We start from the raw sequence: 16,676 nt of genomic DNA on the forward strand, positions 1-16,676 counted from the left end.
TACTCACCTGTCCTGCCCTGGAGGTTTCACACACAATGATCTCATCATCTCTTGCTATGTAGGGAGCATTGTCATTTACATCCAACACCTGGATTGTTACAGGAACATGGCTGATGAGACTCGGATTGTCTGAAAATCACAAACAAACAAAAAAACTGAATTAAATAGAACACTTTTATATTGCATAGCTACTGCATGTATAAAACACTAAACACATGTTATAACCACCTATGTAAAAAAATATGAAAATCTAAAAAGCACGTCACAAGCCATAGCATGGGTTTTTCAAGACATTGTTATATACAGCGCCTTGCAAAAGTATTCATCCCACTTGGCGTTTTTTCCTATTTTGGGGGGTGAATAGTTATGCACACTCAAGTTTTTTGTTTTTTTGTCTTATTTCTTGTTTGTTTCACAAGAAAAAAAAAATGTATCTTCAAAGTGGTAGGCATGTTGTGTAAATCAAATGATACAAACCACCCAAAAATCAATTTTAATTCCAGGTTGTAAGGCAACAAAATAGGAAAAATGCCAAGGGGGGTGAATACTTTCGCAAGCCAGTGCATGCGGAAAGTATTCAGACCACTTGAGATTTTCGACATTTTGTTACCTTACAGCCATATTCTAAAATAGATAAAATTGTTTTTCCCCCCTCATCAATCTACACACAATACCCCTTAATGACAAAGCAAAAACAGGTTTGACATTTTTTTTTGCAAATATATTACAAATAGAAAACGTAAATTTGACATTTACATAAGTATTCAGACCGTTTACTCAGTACCTTTGGCAGCGATTACAGCCTTGAGTCTTCTTGGGTATGACGCTACAAACTTGGCACACCTGTATTTGGGGAGTTTCTCCCATTCTTCTCTGCAGATCCTCTCAAGCTTTGTCAGGTTGGATGGGGAGCGTCGCTGCACAGTTATTTTCAGGTCTCTACAGAGAGGTTCAATTGGATTCAAGTCTGGGCTTTGGCTGGGCCACTCAGGGACATTCAGAGACTTGTCCCGAAGCCACTCCTGCGTTGTCTTGGCTGTGTGCTTAGGGTCGTTGTCCTGTTGGAAGGTGAACCTTCACCCCAGTCTGAGTTCCTGAGCGCTCTGGAGCAGGTTTCCATCAAGGATCTCTCTGTACTTTGCTCCGTTCATCTTTCCCTCGATACTGACTAGTCTCCTAGGCCCTGCCACTTAAAAACATCCCCACAGCATGATGCTGCCACCCCCATGCTTCCACGTAGGGATGGTTTTTGCCAGGTGATGAGAGGTGCCTGGTTTCCTCCAGACGTGACACCTGGCATTCAGGCCAAAGAGTTCAACCTTGGTTTCATTAGACGAGAGAATCTTGTTTCTCATGGTCTGAGAGTCTTCAGGTGCCTTTTGGCAAAGTCCAAGCGGGCTGTCATGTGCCTTTTTACTGAGGAGTGGCTTCCGTCTGGCCGCTCTACCATATAGGCCTGATTGGTGGAGTGCTGCAGAGATTGTTGTCCTTCTGGAAGGTTCTCCCATCTCCACAGAGGAACTCTAGAGCTCTGTCAGAGTGACCATCGCGTTCTTGGTCACCTCCCTGACCAAGGCCCTTTTCCCCCAAGTTTGGCTGGGCAGCCTGCTCTAGGAAGAGTCTTGGTGGTTCCAAACTTCTTCCATTTAAGAATGAAGGATGCCACTGTGTTCTTGGGGACCTTCAATGCTGCAGACATTTTTTGGTATCCTTCCCCAGAACTGTGCCTCGACACAATCCTGTCTTGGAGCTCTATGGACAATTCCTTCGCCCTCATGGCTTGTTTGTTGCTCTGACATGCACTGTCAACTGTGGGACCTTATATAGACAGGTGTGTGCCTTTCCAAATCATGTCCAATCAATTGAATTTACCACAGGTGGACTCCAATCAAGTTGTAGAAGCATCTCAAGGATGATCAATGGAAACAGGATGCATCTGAGCTCAATTTCGAGTCTCATAGCAAATGGTCTGAATACTTATGTTAGTAAGGTATTTCCATAGTTTATTTTTAATAACTTTACAAAAAAATTGTGCGTAGATTGCTGAGGATTTTTATTTATTTAATACATTTTAGAAGAAGGCTGTAACGTAACAAAATGCTGAAATAGTCAAGGGGTCTGAATACTTTCCGAAGGCAGTGTATGTATTTCTGTCCAGTGTTCATGGCAGGCACTTTTAGCGCATGTGATGTACATCCTTCTTTTGTCAGAGCATCTCTCCATCAATTAAGGTCACATCCCCACTGAGCCTCCATCCATTTGTATATCTCGTGTTTATCTGTATTCTGAGGTTCACCATGTTGCCGGGCGGCACTTAAATAAACTGCACTCCCTTTCATCATTGGATAAGAACTGCCGGCTGCCGCTTCACATCCTACCACTTGTGGATTATAAATACACATCTAATCCAATACCACACGGATTTAAGGGATTCTTGAGGATCAAATAAAATCAAATGTTTTTTGTCACATGCGCCGTGAAATGCTTACTTACAAGCCATTAACCAACAATGCAGTTTTAGGAAAATAGAGTTAAGAAAATATTTACTAAATAAACTAAAGTAAAAGAAAAAAAGAAAAAAAAGGAACACAATAAAATAACAATAATGAGGCAATATAGAGGTTCTACCGGTACCGAGTCAATGTGTGGGGGTACAGGTTAGTCGAGGTAATTTGTACATGTAGTAGGGGTAAAGTGACTATGCATACATAATAAACAGCGAGTAGCATCGGTGTAAAAACAAAAGGGGGGAGGTAGGGGGGTCAATTCAAATAGTCCGGGTGGCCATGATGAATTGTTCAGCAGTCTTATGGCTTGGGGGTAGAAGCTGTTAAGGAGCCTTTTGGACCTAGACTTGGCGCTCCGGTAGCAGAGAGCTGTCTATGACTTTGGTGACTGGAGACTTTGACAATTTTTTGGGCCTTCCTCTGACACCGCCTGGTATATAGGTCCTGGATGGCAGGAAGCTTGGACCCAGTGATGTACTGGGCTGTATGCACTACCGTCTGTAGCGCCTTACAGTCGGATGCTGAGCAGTTGCCATACCAGGTGGTGATAGAACCGGTCAGGATGCTCTCAATGGTGCAGCTGTACAACTTTATTTTGTTGTTGTACTTTTTACCCCTTTTTCTCCGCTTAACACGGAAGCCAGTCGCACCAATTTGTCGGAGGAAACACCATCCAACTGGCGACACGAGTCAGCGTGCATGCGCCCGTCCCACCACAAGGAGTTGCTAGAGCGCGATGGAAAAAGGACATCTCAGCCAGCCAAACCCTCTCCTAACCCAGACGATGCTGGGCCAATTGTGCGCCACCTCATGGGACTCCCGGTCGCGGCTGGCTGCGACAAAGCCCGGGTCTGTAGTGACACCTCTAGCACTGCGATACAGTGCCTTAGACCGCTTCGCCACTCAGGAGGCCCAGCTGTAGAACTTTTTGAGAATCTGGGGACCCATGTCAAATATTTTCTGAGGGGGAAAAGGCTTTGTCGTGTTCACTTCACAATTGTCTTGGTGTGTTTGGACCATGAAAGTTTGTTGGTGATGTGGACACCAAGGAACTTGAGACTCTCAACCCGCTCCACTACACACCCGTCGATGTGATTGGGGAAGTGTTCAGACCTCCTTTTCCTGTAGTACATGATCATCTCCTTTGTCTTGCTCACGTTGAGGGAGAGGTTGTTGTCCTGGCACCACACTGCCAGGTCTCTGACCTCCTCCCTATAGGTTGTCTCATCATTGTCGGTGATCAGGCCTACCACCATTGTGTCGTCAGAAAACGTAATGATGGTGTTGGAGTCATGCTTGGCCACGCAGTCATGGGTGAACAGGGAGTACAGGAGGGGACTAAGCACGCACCCCTGAGGGACCACCATGTTGAGGATCAGCGTGGCAGATGTGTTGTTGCCTACCCTTACCACCTGGGGGTGGCCCGTCAGGAAGTCCAGGATCCAGTTGCAGAGGGAGGTGTTTAGTCCCAGGGTCCTTAGCTTAGTGATGAGCTTTGTGGTTACTGTGGTGTTGAATGCTGAGCTGTAGTCAATGAACAGCATTCTCACATAGGTGTTACTTTTGTCCAGGTGGGTAACGGCAGTGTGGAGTGCATTTGAGATTGCATCATCTGTTGATCTGTTGGGGCAGTGTGCGAATTGGAGTGGGTCTAGGTTTTCCGGGATGATGGTGTTGATGTGAGCCATGACCAGCCTTTTAAAGCATTTCATGCCTACCGACCTGAGTGCTACAGGGCGGTAGTCATTTAGGCAGGTTAGGTTCACTTTCTTGGGCACAGGGACTATGGTGGTCTGCTTGAAACATGTAGGTTTTACAGACTCGGCCAGTGATAGGTTAAAAATGTCAGTGAAGACACTTGCCAGTTGGTCCGTACAAGCTCTGGTAATCCGTCTGGCCACGCGGCCTTGTGAATGTTGACCTGTTTAAAGGTCTTGCTCACATCAGCTACGGAGAGCGTGATCACACTGTCGTCCAGAACAGCTGGTGCTCTTATGCATGCTTCAGTGTTGCTTGCCTTGAAGCGAGCATAAAAGGCATTTAGCCCATCTGGTATGCTCGCGTCACTGGGCAGCTCATGGCTGGGTTTCCCTTTGTAGTAGTTTGCAAGCACTGCCACATCCGACGAGCGTCAGAGCCGGTGTATTAGGATTCATTCTTAGTCCTGTATTGACGCTTTGCCCGTTTGATGGTTCGTCTGAGGGCATAGCGGGATATCTTATAAGCGTCCGGATTAGTGTCCCACTCCTTGAAAGCGGCAGCTCTAGCCTTTAGCTCGGTGTGGATGTTGCCTGTAATCCATGGCTTCTGGTTGGGATATGTACGTACAGTCACTGTGAGGATGACATCGTCAATGCACTTATTGATGAAGCTGTTGACTGAGGTGGTATCTCCTCAATGCCATTGAATGAATCCTGGAACATTTTCCAGTATGTGCTAGCAAAACAGTCCTGTAGCGTAGCATCCGTGTCATCTGACCACTTCCGTATTGACTAAATTGACTAAAATGTAAATGTATTGAGCGAGTCACTTGTAATTCCTGCTTTAGTTTTTGCTTGTAAGCAGGAATCAGGAGGATAGTATTATGGTCAGATTTGCCAAATGGAGGGTGAGGGAGAGCTTTGTACGCGTCTCCGTGTGAGGAGTAAAGGTGGTCTAGAGTTTTTTTTCCCTCTGGTAGCACATTTGACATGCTGGTAGAAATTTGGTAAAACTGATTTAAGTTTCCCTGCATTAAAGTCCCCGGTCACTAGGAGCGCCGCTTCTGGTTGAGCATTTTCTTGTTTGCTTTGGCCTTATACAGCTCGCTGAGTGCAGTCTTAGTGCCAGCGTCAGTTTGTGGTGGTAAATATACGGCTTTGAAAAATATAGATAAACTCTCTTGGTAGATAGTGTGGTCTACAACTATCATGAAGTACTCTACCTCAGGCAAGCAATACCTCGAGACTTCCTTAATATTAGACATCGCGCACCAGCTGTTATTGACAAATAGACACACACCCCCGCACCTCGTCTTACTGGACGTAGCTGTTCTGTCCTGCCGACGCACGGAAAACCCAGCCAACTGTATATTATCTGTGTCGTCATTCAGCCACGACTCAGTGAAACTTAAGATATTACAGTTTTTAAGGTCCCATGGTCCGATAGTCTCGAACAGAGCTCATCCAATTTATTCTCCAGTGATTGCACGTTGGCTAATAGAACGGATGGTAGAGGTGGGTTACCCACTCGCTGACGAATTCTCACAAGGCACCCTGATCTCCGCCCCCTATTTTTCCTTATTTACTTCATGCGAATGATGGGGATTTGGGCATTGTCTGGGAGAAACATTATATCCTTCACGTCAGACTCATTAAAGAAAAATGATTAGTCCAGTTCGAGGTTAGTAATCGCTGTTCTGATATCCAGAAGCTCTTTTCGGTCATAAGAGACAGTAGCATCAACATTACGTACAAAATAGGTTACAAACAATGACATAAAAAAAAAGAAAAAAATAGCACAATTGGTTAGGAGCCCGTGAAACGGCAGCCATCCCCTCCGGCGCCAATCTTTTCAGGATCTAGCTAGTTTACCTTTGGTGCGGGTTTAGTCAGTACCTCTCACGGAGTTGAGACCGCATGGAGAGAAATCATGTTCCTATTTCACGCATCCATAAATTACAGCCACAACGACCACCAACAACTAGAGTCGTGACAGGAGAGGTGCTAACCCAAAGCTACAGCAGTAGGCAGAATGGAACAGAGACATGCTGTGTGGTTGCACAGTCGTTTGTCTCACTTAACATATAGCTAGCACACAGGACATTTCAAAAGACAGTTTGCTAATATACAGTGCCTTCAGAAACAATGTTCCCTCAAAATGTTTTGGGGCACTGAGCAGATTTCAGGTCTGCTGAGCACAAACTTGAACGTTGTGAAAATCCTGTGCAACTTCTAGCGCGTGTTTACTGTGAACACTGAGGCTGTACCTGCTTTAAGTTACAGTTTAACAGTGGTCATGTAGGCTACTGTGGCTATTTGATCATAATGTAGGGCTACCAGAGTGGCCTACCATAAAAAACTATGGAGAAAATGCATCCAATAACATTTTAACATAGAAATAGCTGTTCTATCATTCAGCTTACAGTAGAAGCCAATGTGTGGTATTCAATGTAGGCCTACATTCCATGAGCCTTAAAAAAACAAAAACATAGATGGCTTGACACCAACCTGTTTATCCACTTGTCCTTCAGACAAGGAGGTGACTGAAAATTTTGTTGTGTTTGATGCAAGAAACCACTTTACAAAATAAAATGCATTATTATTCCCATACCATTATTACAGAGAATCAGACAAATTATGCTACCCTCTGCCTATTGGCTATTTAGCTTATTCAAGCCTGTCTCAAAATAGAACACTGCCCCTTTAAGACAAAAAAAAGCTCTTTACCTGACTCGCTTTTCAAAAATATCTAGAAATGTACACATTTGCTGACTAGAAATAATCTATAACTGGGCTAATAAATCACTAACTAGCACAGGATATGAACAAAATGTGCACACGTGGCTACATGCAGCTCTCGCTTTGATCTCAAAACAACTGCATCTACTCATGACCGCTCATGCGGTAAACACAGTCCAGTTCAAAGTAAATGGCACAGATCCATATATGGCAATGGTCTATTTGCATATAGGCCTACTGCAGCTCTGATTGTTTATGCCGCACCGGTCTGTGTAAAGTACGGACTGAGTAGTGCATCTCAATGCAATAGAATCCTACTCTATGTGTTCTGCCTACAACAAAATATGTTGCATAGTTTGTTTTGTTTTGGTATGTTGCATTGAAAGTGGGTAATATTGCGTTGATTAGATCACAAAAGCCACAATAAAGGGAAACGTTGATAGTGTTAACAGGAAAACCTCTAGAACACTGGTCACCAACCTTTTTTGAGTCAAGATCACTTTGAGTCAGATTTCTTTTTTTACATTGCTTTAAAAAAGTAAGCCTATGCAACATTAACCATTTAAAAACAGTACTGTAGCAATGAGGTTTGTGCAGTAAGCTATATGCCCAATGCATTATCACTGCATGTTGGCTTTGCTTGAATTGCCCTGCCAATGAATGCATTGTTGTTTGGGCCATTTTTTCAAATAATTTTTCAAATAATACATCTCTTTGCTGTATTCGTTGACAGTCTCTCTGTAGTCATGGTTTTAAACGTTTTGAAATCTCACAATATCAACTTTGCTGTAGCTTTCTTTTATGCCTGCTACGTTACTGCAGACACGTTTTACAGAAATGTTTGCCGATCGACTAGGAATGCCTTGGAGATCGACTAGTCGGTGACCACTGCTCTAGAAAGTTGAGTGAAGTTCAATCCCCTGATTCTCTTTGTGGGCTGATATTTCTGCGGGGCAGTCCCGGGGCTAGTGCGTCCGAGTGCACGCCCGCAGTTTAGAGGGAACATTGTTCCAAAAGTATTCGCACCCCTTGACTTTTTCCACATTTTGTTGTGTTACAGCCTGAATTGAAAATGGATTACAATTCGATTTTATGTCACTATGGCCTACACACAATACCTAATAATGTCAAAGTGGAAATATGATTTTAAAAAAGTTTACAAGTTCATTAAAAATAAAAAGCTGAAATGTCTTGAGTCAATAAGTATTCAACCCCTTTGTTATGGCAAACCTAAATAAGTTCAGGAGTAAAAAATTGTTTAACAAGTCACATAATAAGTTGCATGGCCTCACTCCGTGAGCAATAATACTGTTTAACATGAGTTTTGAATGACTTCCTTATCTCTGTACCCCACATATACAATTATCTGTAAGGTCCCTCAGTCGAGCACTGAATTTCAAACACAGATTCAACCACAAAGACCAGGGAGGTTTTCCAATGCCTTGCATAGAAGGGCACCTATTGGTATATGGGTAAAAAAAAAAAAAGCAGACATTGTAATTTATATCCCTTTGAGCGTGGTGAAGTTATTAATTACACTTTGGATGGTGTATCAGTTTCTGGAGAAGAAGGAAACCGCTCAGGGATTTCACCATGAACCCCAATGGTGACTTTAAAACAGTTACAGATTTTAATGGCTGTCATAGGAGAAAACTGAAGATGGTTCAACAACATTGTAGTTACTCCACAATACTAACCTAAATGACAGAGTGAAAAGAAGGAAGCTTGTACAGAATAAACATATTTCAAAACATGCATCCTGTTTACAATAAGGCACTAAAGTAAAACTGCAAAGAATGTGGCAATGAAATTAACTTTATGTCCTGAACACAAAGCGTTATGTTTGGGGTAAATCCAACACAACACATCACTGAGAAAAACTCACAGCTGTAATTGCTGCCACAGGTCATTTTAACATGTATTGACTCAGGGGTGTGAATACTTATGTACATTACATATTTCTGTATTTAATTTTTATACATTTGCAAACATGTCAAAAAAACATGTTTTCACTTTGTCATTATGGGTGTAGATGGGTGAGAGAAAAAATATATTTAATCCATTTTGATTTCAGGGTGTAACACAACAAAGTGTGGAATAAGTCAAGGGGTATGAATACTTTCTGAAGGCACTGTACTCTGCACTATATGTATAGTGTTTATGTAAGTCATGAATCCCTCATTAACAAACACCAGTCTCCAGAAAGGTGCGGACTGGTTTTCCCATTAATGATGGTGACTTAATATCATCAGCGCAGTGTCAGCTGACATTTATCAATGGCTAGTTCAGTCCATTAGCTGAACAACATTGTACAGAAAAGGGTAAAGGAAAGGGTAATTGCTTAGATAAGCATCAGTGGAAAAAGAGAGGGAAAATAAAAATTGATTGACCCGACCACCTTCAGCATCACACTATGATGTTACATGCAGCCCCGGCATCAATCCCAAAAGCCACTGCTGGCTGTTCATTTTAGTGAGCCATGTGTTTAATACTGATACATATTATTAAAGTGACATGATGTCTTCATGCAGGGTCGTGAGCATATTTTATCCTCCATTTTGAAAGCCATGATAAAGTTGTAATTATTTAAAATAAAATAATGGAAGATGATCTTCTGTGTATTATGGTACTTACCAACCTCTGATGCCATCACAGTGATGTTGTGCCAGGCCACATCCTCTCTGTCCAGACTCCGGGTGGTTTTGATCACCCCGTTATTCAAACCAATGGTGAAATACACCTGCTCCTCTTCACTGTGGTCTATAAAATACCTACATGTAGGAGAGGGAACAATTAAAATAGAATGAATTAAATAAAGTTATTTGAATTTGATTGAATTGAAAATCAAATGATGCTGTTGAATTTCTCGTTCAAAACATATTACTTTCAATGTGCAAAGGTAGAAGCTTTCATTCTTGTGATGGTGTTTTAGATGCCCACAAAATGTTCGCCCCATGCATGTAATTTACCTTACAGGGCTTTTGGTACTGTCAGGGTCCTGAGCCGTCACTGTGCCGACCTCTGTTCCCACGGGGGAGTTCTCGTATACATCCATGATGTAATAGTCTATGGAAAAGACAGGCGGCTCATCCACATCTCCGATGATGATCTGGAGGGTGGTGGTGTCTTTGAAGGCACCCAGGTGGGAGAAGCGTGGATCCAGGTGTGTGTTCACTCCCTCTATGTGAAGCGTGTGGACTTTCCTCTTCTCATAGTTCAAAGGCTGCGGAGGAAACCAGCAATCAATCCTCTTTTCAAAGCAGTGCTTTTTGTTTTACAGTCCTGTCTCTGCTAGTATTTGAGAAAGTATGTGGTAACGATGGGTACTTAATAATAGTATTTAACAATTGGTAACTACCTGGCATATTTATTAAGCAATTATTATGTAATTACCATATTATCTGTGGATTTCCTCAACTAACCTGTACCCCCGCACATTGACTCGGTACCGGTACCCCCTTTATATAGCCTCGTTATTGTTATTTTATTGTGTTACTTTTTATTAATTTTTTACTTTAGTTTATTACTTAACTGCATTGTTGGTTAAGGGCTTGTAAGTAAGCATTTCACAGTAAGGTCTACACCTGTTGTATTCGGCGCATGTGACAAATAAAAATAGATTTGAAAAAAAAATAGATTTTATATCGATCTTTAAAAAAGTGGACTATTACATGAACCATAACCATAGGTGTTGTTGTTGTTGTTGTTGTTGTTGTTGTTGTTGTTATAGAATGAAGGTGAGCATCAGAACTGTACTGTACCAGTCTTAGTGATATGATGCCTTCCTTCTGGTCAGTGTCTGTAGTGATGGAGAACATGGCTGTCCCCTCTGCATTGGTTATGCTGTACCTCATCTCTGCATTAACGCCCAAATCTTCATCATTGGCTTTAATTTTACCCACAGCTTTTCCAATCTGAGCAGACTCTGGAACGTACAGCTGGTAGTTTTCTTTAATGGGATGAGCACATGAATAAGCAAGAAGTTATTATCTTGGCATGTATGATAAAGCATTTATGACTAGATGGAGGAATAATTAACCTACTGTTTATGCATACCAGCTAGCTGTAAATGTGAATAAATGGGTAAATTAATCACATTTCCTGCCTGCTTGCGATTCAACGATCATCTACACACCACATCATGTTTGTATCACTTATAGCCACTCCCACATTAGCGAAACATCTACTATAGGCTACAACTTTTGAAATTGTTTTTAAAATAACATTTGGCTGTGCATTACACATCAACAGAATAACAGATTCTTTGATTCTATTTCTATCGTGCATTACTTACAGTACAAGCATCTTTGTGTTTTAAAATCCTATATAGCGTTCGATATAGCGCTATATAAATATTGTGTTTTATTACAGCAGAGAATCAATATATAAGGACAAACAGTGAGGTAGAAAAACAAACAAACAATAAGACGTATGTCTACATACTCTGGGGGAATTTGGGAGGATTGTCATTGACGTCTGTCAGTGTGACATTGACAGTGGTGGAGCCTGACAACCCACCCACCGAGCCGGCCATGTCTTTGGCTTGGACCACCACAGAGTAGCGCTCCCTGGCCTCTCTGTCCATGTTGGATAGGGCTGTCCTGATGACACCTGGGTAATGGCAAGACGAGAATGCTAATTTATATCACACAAATATCCATAAATAAACATTGTCTGTTAGAGTAGATACTGTATGTATTGATAATAATAATAATAATAATAATAATAATAATAATAATAATAATAATAATAATAATAATAATAATAATAATAATTGGTGGGTGCTTATTATATTTGTCCTATTTCACACATGTACACGTGTGTATGAATACGCATGTATGAATTGGAAATGTGTTTTTTGCATATCCCATCTCTCCCTGAGACACCCTCAGACAGTATTCTTCCTCAACAGCATCAATCCAATCTTGGATGGATAAGATGCCGGTCACTTTCATTCAGGTTGAAGGCAGGAAAAGACAGTCTGACTTGTTGTACAGGATAAGGAACATTGATTTCTTCAAAATGAGTATCACTTCATGTTAATAAATCATTTATAAAGGTTTTCAGCCAGAATTACAATCAGCTTTAATACAATGTTTGCCAAACCCCCCTAATGTCTTCATCCACATGTTTCACCCCTGTGCTGGTTCATTACCCCATTTGATATGCTAACACATAAGCAAGCTTGCCTTGCCCCTCTCTGAACTATCAGCATGCCACCCCCTCCTTCTCTCCTACCTCCTCTACTTTCAGCTAGACCCGCACCTAAACACCGTGCTCTGGCCAGAGGCGCTGCTATGGCGCATTACTCGCTTCACAGCATTACAAAGGAGAATGCCATCTGCCCTAATCTTACCCTGAAGACTGAACAAGGGCTAGAAGGAAAAGAGAACAGATTGACCATACTGTACATTGTGCACCTGTACAAGAGGAAGGCCAAGGGGAAAATAGCCAGAGCATAGCTCACTCAGTACTGAAAGCAAAGTGTCCTCGGTGGAACATTGGCTGGAACAACCACCGCTAAACGGAAGGACACAGGGTCTGACATGCCATAGTTAACTGTGCATGGTGTCACACGGTTGGGGGTTAACTAGTTATTCTGGAACACTCAGGCATTTGTCAGTTATTGGGATCACATGGATTACAGTAAGACGACTCGTCTCAAAGAAGGTTATTTCCCAAGATTTTTGAGATGTGATAACCTTAGGTGAAAATACGAGTCAACCCATCCCCCACACATTGAATCAATGAATGTGTGGATTAACCAGTCAGGACATATTGGTTCTGTGCCTTAAAGGTTTATTCGAGATTATTAGTACAGTATGTCTTGTTAACGAGTACAGTGACATTCAATAAACAGACAAACAGCAGGATACGTTTACTCAGAACATATAGTTGAAAAGAGAGAACATTTTAGAGCACCTGTGTGAAATGGCTTCACTCCAATGTATGAAGTGTCCTTATAACTTACTTGACAGTCCTACACATACTGTAGCGGTTACATCAGTCTGCTTTCTACCCTATGTATCCACACTTCAAAAGACCAAGGTTAGCCTACTTTTTTTCATGATATGTCAAGTACATACTTATAGACAAGCTCCCAGTAATGTATTGGGTAAACCACCAATGTTTCGGCATCACTGTGCCTTCTTCAGAGTAATGTCCTGAATGCTTGAACCAGGTTATGTAGACAGTAGTGAGGGGTGTGTCATAGTTATTAGGGTGATGAGAATGAAAAAATTAAACTGTTAAAAGACAATAGTTTACAGCATGTTGAATATATTAGGCTATTGTTATTATATTGCAACATAATTAGATATTGTACATAGTAATAGCATCAACATACATTATTATTTAATTTCATATACATGTTTTATTGTTTACAATTAATTGAATCTTTGTTACATGTAATCAGTTGGTTCAACCGTAATGCATAATAATTGTTGATGATGCTTATTATGCATTACGGTTTAATCAAAAGATGACATGTTACAAAGATAAAATGAAATGGAAACAATGTTGCAGTATGATAACAATAGCCTAATATATTCAACATGCTGTAAACTATTGTCTTTTAACAGTTAAATGTTTTCATTCTCATCACCCTAATAACTATGACACACCCCTCACTATTGTCATTGGTTGCACTAATTGCACTGTTTGTCTACATAACCTTGTTCAAGCATTAACCTCCTTTAGCTCAGTTGGTAGAGTATGGCGCTTGCAATGCCAGGGTTGTGGGTTCGATTCCCACGGGGGGCCAGTATGAAAAATGTATGCACTCACTAACTGTAAGTCGCTCTGGATAAGAGCGTCTGCTAAATGACAAAAATGTAAATTACATTACCCTGAAGAAGGCACAGTGATGCCGAAAAATTGGTGGTTTACCCAATAAATTACTGGGAGCTTGTATATAGAGTGTGCGACTCTTTATTTATTTTAATAGCATACCGTTTTCTCGCCGTTAGTCAGCACCTCTACCATGGTTTTTATCAGTATACTTATACAACCATGAAGGCACTGAAATACAGCCTCCCAAGGCCACAGTTAAATTACTGTATAATGTAACAAAAAATATATAAAAGGTTTTTAGAAAACCTTGCCAATGCTATGGTGTATCTTATGGGCAACAATTCACAAGGTTGCTTTCCTTTCAGAAACTAAAATACTCTGTAGCTGAATGCTCAACAAATGTCTTCCTGTCCTTTATTGAATTAATGAATGAATGGTGAGAAAATGAGAGAAAGAAAAACATGCTAACAGATAGCTCAACCTGCCAGAACAAATGAATACAGAGAAGTGTTCCGCCCCAGAGAATGTCATAGAGATTGCACCAAACACATTGTGGCCACAAACCACCTGCCTGGACAAGTAAGTTCAGCTGTCAACACACCAAAAGCACAATAATGCTTAAAAGCCTCTCAGTATTCAGCCGGTGGAAGAAGAAAAATATAGGCTGAACACGAATACACTGAATTTAGCCTGACCAAATTACAGAACACAGCAAATGGAGTATACTTCGGTCTTTCTCCGTTCTCATTCTGTCGAGGTTAAGGCATTACCATAGAACCAATTTGTTCAGCTTCCATTCTCATTACACGGGAACAATTAGTGCTAGGAATTGCCAGGGACCTCATGATACGATATTAACAATGCTTAGGTGCCAAATTATATGTATTGTGATTCTCACGATTCTATATGTATTGCGATTCGATACTAGGATTTGATATGCGATTCCATGGTCCAAACATATTGCTCACCATATGTCTGCTGCAGAGGGACAAGAGAGATGATTTTTGATCAGTCATGGGAATAAAATTGCTGAAAACAAATTGGCTCCCTATTTAAAAAGAAGATGGAGAACGAGCTATGAAGGAAAAACACTGAAGTTTTGGTGAATGTACAGCCAACTAGCACAAAAATAATATTGCGATATTGTCAAAACGATATGATACGATATATCATAACAAATTATATTACGATATGGAAATGTATCTATTTTTTCCCCCCATCACTAGGAATAATGTAGTGCCACTGTGACAAGGGATAAAAGGCTGTTAGGGCCATGTTGTTGTGCCGTTTGCTTTCCAGTTGACCTTGGCATTCCCCAGTCATTTTCCCTCAGCTCTCAGGACCAGCCAGAGTGGGTGATGTGATGCCTTTGACTTTGCTCTTGACCCAGGGACTCTCCGAGGCACAGCCAAACTACTGTAGTACAAGTCCCTTCTCTGGATCATCTGAAGAGTAGACAATGCCTACTCTGCTCACTTAGCCAAAGCAATTCAGAGTTCAGGCAGGTTGTTCATTATACAGTAAGAACAATACCAATGATTGGCCAGTCTGCACTGTCTGCACAGCGCGTTATCGACCCATAACATATCGGTTTTTCTGCCGGAATCACTGATTCACTGGACCTTTAACACTGGATCATCGTAGCTAGATAGCTGCAATGAAATGGACGTTGTTGTTGGTTAATCAGCCTTGAGCTAGCCGCGAGCCAGGCCCTTCTCCCGGCTATCTACCTCTCTGTCAACCGGACGGGACCTCCTAGTGTTGACACGGAGCCCCGCCGATCCAATACGACTGGTCTGCCGACAAAATCGTCTGATGTGATTACAACAGGTTTCCCGTTACGACGTCGACCATGAAGATCCATCTGCTAGCCCCGGCCAGCTAGCACACGCTAGCCGTGGCCTCTTGCTCGCTAGTGCTATAGCAGCCCCCGAACTACCTCCGAACTCTCCTATTGCTGTTCACCGGACCTTATGATAACTCAGCTATACAGCTGATGCCTGCTGGACTGTTCCTTTATAAGGTACCGCATCCTGTTTATGTTTAGCCTCAGCCCAAACTTTGTCGCTATTACCAGCTGTTGTCTTAGCTCTCTCGAATAACACCTGTGATTGCTTTATGCCTCTCTCCCATGTCAATATGCCTTGCTTATTGCTGTTTCGGTTATTTCTTATTGTACTATTTCACTGTAGATCAGCCAGCCCAGCTCAACCTGCCATAGATAGCTCCTTTGTCCCACCCAATCGGTGCCTCCAGTGATGCTATCTCTTTCATCGTTACCCAACGCTTAGGTTTACCTCCACTGTACTCATATCCTTCCATATCCTTTTTTGTACATAATGCCCTGAATCTATTCTACAACGCCCGGAAACCTGCCCCTTTTTTTCTCTGTACCCAACGCACTAGAAGACCAGAGCTTCAACCCTTTAGCCATATCCTTATTCTACTCCTCCTCTGTTCCTCTGGTGATTTAGAGGTTAACCCAGGCCCTGTAGCCCCCAGTATCACTCCTACTCCCCAGGCGTTGACTTCTGTAACCGTAAAAGCATTGGTTTCTTGCACGTTAACATCCGAAGCCTCCTCCCTAAGTTTTAGTTATTCACTGCGTTAGCACACTCCGCCAACCCTGATGTTCTAGCAGTGTCTGAATCCTGGCTTAGGAAGGCCACCAAAAATTCAGAAATGTCCATCCCCAACTACAACATTTTCTGTCTCGATAGAACTGCCAAAGGGGGTGGGGTTGCAATCTACTGTAGAGATAGCCTGCAGAGCTCTATCGTACTATCCAGGTCTGTGCCCAAACAGTTTGAGCTTCTACTTCTAAAAATCCACCTTTCCAGAAATAAGTCTCTCACTGTTGCCGCTTGCTACAGACCCCCCTCAGCCCTGAGCTGTGCCCTGGACACCATATGTGAACTGATTGCCCCCCATCTATCCT

General features: G+C 42.0%; 1 protein-coding gene across 1 annotated transcript in view; it reads right to left on the reverse strand.

Moving 5' to 3' along the window:
* The window catches only part of LOC311147097 (cadherin-18-like), a gene marked incomplete at both ends in the record, with an annotated part of 47,546 nt that overhangs the window by 15,244 nt on the left and 15,626 nt on the right, over positions 1-16,676 (reverse strand). The window contains 5 exons of the mRNA XM_084183722.1: positions 8-129; positions 9,581-9,717; positions 9,916-10,169; positions 10,708-10,895; positions 11,390-11,557. Coding sequence (XP_084039848.1) covers positions 8-129; positions 9,581-9,717; positions 9,916-10,169; positions 10,708-10,895; positions 11,390-11,557 — 869 coding nt within the window. The remainder of the gene's footprint in view (positions 1-7; positions 130-9,580; positions 9,718-9,915; positions 10,170-10,707; positions 10,896-11,389; positions 11,558-16,676) is intronic.

The sequence above is a fragment of the Coregonus lavaretus genome (assembly GCF_964263955.1).
Source record: "Coregonus lavaretus genome assembly, chromosome: 19".
Classification (NCBI taxonomy): domain Eukaryota; kingdom Metazoa; phylum Chordata; class Actinopteri; order Salmoniformes; family Salmonidae; genus Coregonus; species Coregonus lavaretus.